At 41.6% G+C, this 5,760-nt stretch overlaps 1 protein-coding gene and 1 long non-coding RNA gene across 2 annotated transcripts in view; both read left to right on the forward strand.

The window, feature by feature from the left end:
* LOC109471274 (CUB and sushi domain-containing protein 1-like) overlaps window positions 1-3,765 on the forward strand; it is a 28,221-nt gene extending 24,456 nt beyond the window's left edge. The window contains exons 4-9 of the mRNA XM_019770558.1: window positions 42-227; window positions 1,337-1,474; window positions 1,967-2,021; window positions 2,277-2,410; window positions 2,734-2,922; window positions 3,572-3,765. Of these exons, the coding sequence (XP_019626117.1) occupies window positions 42-227; window positions 1,337-1,474; window positions 1,967-2,021; window positions 2,277-2,410; window positions 2,734-2,922; window positions 3,572-3,765 (896 nt within the window). The remainder of the gene's footprint in view (window positions 1-41; window positions 228-1,336; window positions 1,475-1,966; window positions 2,022-2,276; window positions 2,411-2,733; window positions 2,923-3,571) is intronic.
* Window positions 3,766-4,279: 514 nt separating this feature from the next.
* On the forward strand, window positions 4,280-5,310 carry LOC109471288. Its single transcript, XR_002140298.1, has 3 exons — window positions 4,280-4,412; window positions 4,891-4,945; window positions 5,203-5,310. It is a non-coding gene; the product is annotated as an uncharacterized LOC109471288 (long non-coding RNA).
* The last annotated feature ends 450 nt before the right edge of the window (window positions 5,311-5,760 follow it).

Raw genomic sequence — 5,760 nt, forward strand, 5'->3', positions numbered from 1 at the left:
TACAGCTGATATCTTTCTGACGTGCCCGTATCGTTCCTTAGCTACGTGCCCGGTGGAAGAACAACGTGCTGCCGGTTCTGGAGTCATTTTAAGCCCCGGGTATCCAGAGCAGTACGGAATCGACCAGGACTGTGTTTGGGTCATACGTGGGTGTGGAGGACCGGTCACCTTATCCTTCCGGTCCTTCCAGACGGAGGAGGACTACGACTTTCTCAATGTGTATGACGGTAGGTGGACAGCTTTTATATATATTATGAAAGTGTACAGTATTTTGATAGAAGGTAACATATCGTAGTCTTCTTTACTTTATTGCATGACATTTTACTTTTATGTTTGCTGCTCAAAGTAGGAAAAATAAATGATACATCTCTTCTTATTTATGTCAGAATTCAAAGTAATACATCAGAAAGAGACACTGTGATGTTTTTCACTAATGATATTTCGCAGTCTTGTCTACTTAATTGCGTAACCTCTAGTAGTACTGTTATCCTCCAATGCCCGAAAGGAAAAAAAAAAAGAAGGGTATCAGAATACCGAGTCACACAACCGGCATGTGAATGTGGTAGTTTCAGCAATAGGTACATGCTCCTTGCTGATGTTTGCAGGTTTAACATGCAAAACTGAAATATTTCTTCATCTTCATCTTTGCCGGGGCTCTAAGATGTTATACAAGCCCCGGCTACACCCCCATATAGCCCCTGTTGGGTCACTTTAGGAGGGGGAGGCCTTGGTCTAAGGCGGTCAGGCCTCCAGCCTGCATCCACTTTGTTATTACTTATCGTTATTATGATTTGCAGTTCTGCACCCACTTGTTGATTTACTACTGTTTATGGTTTGCAGTTTTGCAACCTCTTTTTGTAACAGTTTTGTTACATTAATCATCCATGACCTCTGACCTCTCCCCGTTCACTTAAGTTCAGTTTTCAGTTAATGTTGTGTGCGTTATGTTATTTTTTTTTTAATTAAGACTCACACCTTTTGTTATGTTGGTTTTACTTTCATGTATATTTGTTTTGTTCTGTTCTGTACATTTGTTTCATTGTAATTTTGCGACTCCAGGAAGAATAGATTTCATGTAAATCTAATGGAGATCGAATAAACAAACAAACAAACAAACAAACAAACCAGCCTGGCCCGGAAGGACTCAACGGTGGGAGCCATGGTTACCGGGCGAGGCAAGGCGTTCCATTGTGGGATCGTGCAAAAAGGGAATATGCCAGGTGTCTTTCCTCCGCTCTAGCAAAGCCACTTTTTTGAGACAGTCTACCATGGAAAAATCTTTGTGTAAGACTCTGAAATAACATGGTGTTTCTATGTGATTATTGTTTCTCTGTAGGTTCACTGGACACCGCAGCTGTAGAGTACAGCGGACAGCTGGACCTGAAGAACTACACCAGCACCACGTCTGTACTGTACCTGCAGTTTACAAGTGATGGGAGTGTAACCGACAGCGGCTTCTGGATCGACTATAGCTGTGAGTCACCCAGTTTCTTGGATTGTCTCTTCTCAGTATACGTATACATACATTATATGTATAATCTACTTGAGTAATCTCAAATGGCAATAATGCCTAATCCTTCAAAAATATATAGAGTATTCTCTTTGCGTGTGTTCTCACCCGCGGTCGCAAGTTCTGTGTCAAGTTGATACTTAATAATTCTTTAGGATATCCCTTATTTGCAAAAGGGAAGACGAAAGCAGCTAATCTACCTGGCCTGGATTCCATAATACATAACGTTACACTTACTACACAATTATATAAAAGCGACAACATTACACTGCTTTACAACATGAATAAAAGAATGACTAATAATAATACATTGACCTGGTCTGCAGTGATTTAGTTTACGTTACTTTTGGAACTGAACAGAAAAAAAAAACTATGTACAATGTATATCATGTTTATCCAAATGTAGCCTTACTTAACTTTGATAATTTTACGCTACTTTCTTCCTCACATATCCAGCGGCTTGCTGCAGTGACCCAGGAGCTCCACTCAATGGCAACAGAGCAGGAGACAGGTTTGTTACACGGAAGCTTTGTTTACACATTTACACGTACAATATATGTTACTTGTGTCAGAAAGACCATCTTATAAATATTATGCCAATTACAACCCTTTTTTTCATGATAAATAAGAGAAAATAAAACAAGATTTACAAACTTTAGCCTGTACATTTCTGGAAAATTTAAGAATTCGGAACTCTCATTCAGTAGTACAGCAAACAGATTTACTACAAAAAAGAAGAAGAAAAATGCTATCCATTTCTTTACAGCTTCAGCCCAGGTGACGTCGTGGTGTTCTCCTGTGACGACGGATTTGAGTTGATTGGGGAAAGTAACGCCACCTGTCGAGAGGCGAACAGCAGTGCAGGATACTACTGGTCCAATCCTGCACCAGTCTGTCAGCGTGAGTATACGGGTTTCTCGTCATACGCTGCAGTTTTCATGAACTTATCTGTTAAGGCATAGTAGGCATAACCGCCCCTCGGTGTAACACACCAGCTTTGCAGGCACGCAGCGCGGCGGCAGCTGGGTACATTACACCTAGTGACTTGTAACACATTGACTTTGCACATCCAACTCTAAACATTGCTTAAAGTCATCTAGTGAAGACGCATTCACTAAACGCGCTAAAACGTCCATCTGTTTCAAAGATTATGTGCGGCGAGGGTTCTGTCAACAAGAACCTTGAGATTTTTTGACGTAACTTTTTCTTCTGATTTTGTACAGCTGTAGTTGTCGATACCTGTCCGGCTCTACCTGACGTAGCGAACGCTGAGAGGACAGGAAACGGAACGGCTGTCGGGGATGTAGTTTTGTACCAATGTGAGCCGGGCTTCACCATGACAGGAGCGTCCAGCCTCACCTGTCTAGCAGGGGTTCCACCCAGCTGGGACAACAGTACGCCTAACTGTACAGGTAAGTACAGGCCATTCCGCCTAACTGTACAGGCCATTCCGCCTAACTGTACAGGCCAGTCCGCCTAACTGTACAGGCCAGTCTGCCTAACTGTACAGGTAAGTACAAGAAAAGTCCGCCTAACTGTACAGGTAATCATAAGTACAGCCCAGTCCCCCTAACTGCAAAGGTAATCATAGAAAAGTCAACCTAACAGCATAGACATGTCCACCTAGATGCATAGAAATGTACAGGAAAACCAACCTAACTTCACAAGTTAGTGCAGAAAAGTCCAGCTACCTACCGTCTGCTTACCTGTACATTTCAGTACAGAACGTCCTTGCGTGCTAGAACACTCGTTTACACCATGCACATGTAACCCTATAATATATTACTTACATGGCATAGTTGTTGGATCACTAAGGTTAGAATACAACTATTTGGTTGATGATACCTGAAGTTAAGTGAATTATTATCACTTCCTAAATATTCAATAATGATTGTCAAAGACCGATTTTTTTTCTAAAAAAAAGTATGGTATAGGACTTGGACGAAAGTAATGCAGTCACAGCGTTCGAATTATTATTGGCAAGCGAAACAATTGAAATTGTTGAAGACGATAGCTGTTTCTACAGTTGATACCTTCTGACGTGCCCGCATCGTTCCTTAGCTACGTGCCCGGTGGAAGAACAACGTGCTGCCGGTTCTGGAGTCATTTTAAGCCCCGGGTATCCAGAGCAGTACGGAACCGACCAGGACTGTGTTTGGGTCATACGTGGGTGTGGAGGACCGGTCACCTTATCCTTCCGGTCCTTCCAGACGGAGGAGGACTACGATTTTCTCAACGTGTACGACGGTAGGTAGACAGCCTTTATATATATATTCTGAAAGTGTACGGTATAGATGAAACTTTAGGTAACATACCGTAGTCTTCTCTACTCCATTGTATCACATATAATCTTTATGTTATTCTCTACTGCTTAAAGTAGGTGAAATAAATAAGAAAGGATATCAGAATACAGTCCTATAACCGAATGAGATAGACACTGTGATGCTCTTCACTAATGATATTTCGCAGTCTTGTCTACTTCATTGCATCACTCTAGTAGTTCTGTTATCCTCCAATGTTCCAAAGGAAAAAAAGAAGGGTATCAGAATACCGAGTCACACAACCGGCCTGCTTACAATGTATGAAGTAGTATCAGCAATAGGTACATGCTCCTTGCTGATGTTTGCAGGTTTAGCATGCAAAACCGAAATATTTCGCCAGGTGTCTTTCCTCTGCTCTAGCAAAGCCACTCTGAGAGACAGTCTACCATGGAAAATCTTTGTGAAAGACCCTGAAATAACGTGATTTTTTTGTTCCTCTGTAGGTTCACTGGACACCGCAGCTGTAGAGTACAGCGGACAGCCGGACCTGAAGAACTACACCAGCACCACGTCTGTACTGTACCTGCAGTTTACAAGTGATGGGAGTGTAACCGACAGCGGCTTCTGGATCGACTATAGCTGTGAGTCACCCAGTTTCTTGGATTGTCTCTTCTCAGTATACATACATTATATGCATAATCTACTTGAGTAATCTCAAATGGCAATAATGCCTAATCCTCCAAAAATATATAGAGTATTCTCTTTGCGTGTGTTCTCACCCGCGGTCGCAAGTTTTGTGTCAAGTTGATACTTAATAATTCTTTAGGATATCCCTTATTTGCAAAAGGGAAGACGAAAGCAGCTAATCTACATGGATTCCATAATACATAATGTTACACTTACTACACAGTTATATAAAAGCGACAACATTACACTGCTTTACAACATGAATAAAAGAATGACTAATTATAATACATTGATTTGGTCTGCAGTGATTTAGTTTACGTTACTTTTGGAACTGAACAGAAAAAAATTATGTACAATGTATATCATGTTTACCCAAATGTAGCCTTACCTAACTTTGATAATTTTACGCTACTTTGTTCCTCATATATCCAGCGGCCTGCTGCAGTGACCCAGGAGCTCCACTCAATGGCAACAGAGCAGGAGACAGGTTTGTTACACGGAAGCTTTGTTTACACATATTTACACGTTCAATATACGTAATTTGTGTCAGAAAGCCCATATTATAAATATTATGCCAATTACAAGCCTAACTTTCATGATAAATAAGAGAAAATAAAACAAGATTTAAAAACTTTAGCCTGTACATTTCTGGAAAATTTACGAATTCGGAACTCTCATTCAGTAGTAAAGCAAACAGATTTACCACAAAAAAGAAAAAGAATGATTCGATCAATTTCCCCATAGCTTCAGCCCAGGTGACGTCGTGGTGTTCTCCTGTGACGACGGATTTGAGTTGATTGGGGAGAGTAACGCCACCTGTCGAGAGGCGAACAACAGTGCCGCATACTACTGGTCCAACCCTGCACCAGTCTGTCAGCGTGAGTATACAATTTTCTCTTGATACGCTACAGTTTTCATGAACTTATCTGTTAAGGCATAGTCGGCATAACCGCCCCTCAGTGTAACACACCACCTTTACAGGCAGGCAGACAGGTGCATTATACCTAGTGACTTGTAACACATTGACTTCGCACATCCAACTCTAAACATTGCTTAAAGTCATCTAGTGACGATGCACTCACTAAACGCGCTAAAACTTCCATCTGTTTCAAAAATTATGTGCGGCGGGGTTCTGTCAACAAGAACCTTGAGATTTTTTGACGTAGCTTTTTCTTCTGATATTGTACAGCTGTAGTTACCGATACCTGCCCGGCTCTACCTGACGTAGTGAACGCTGAGAGGACAGGAAACGGAACGGCTGTCGGGGACGTAGTTTTGTACCAATGTGAGCCGGGCTTCACC

The sequence above is a fragment of the Branchiostoma belcheri genome, unplaced genomic scaffold, assembly GCF_001625305.1.
Source record: "Branchiostoma belcheri isolate BF01 breed outbred unplaced genomic scaffold, Haploidv18h27 scaffold245, whole genome shotgun sequence".
NCBI classification, from domain to species: domain Eukaryota; kingdom Metazoa; phylum Chordata; class Leptocardii; order Amphioxiformes; family Branchiostomatidae; genus Branchiostoma; species Branchiostoma belcheri.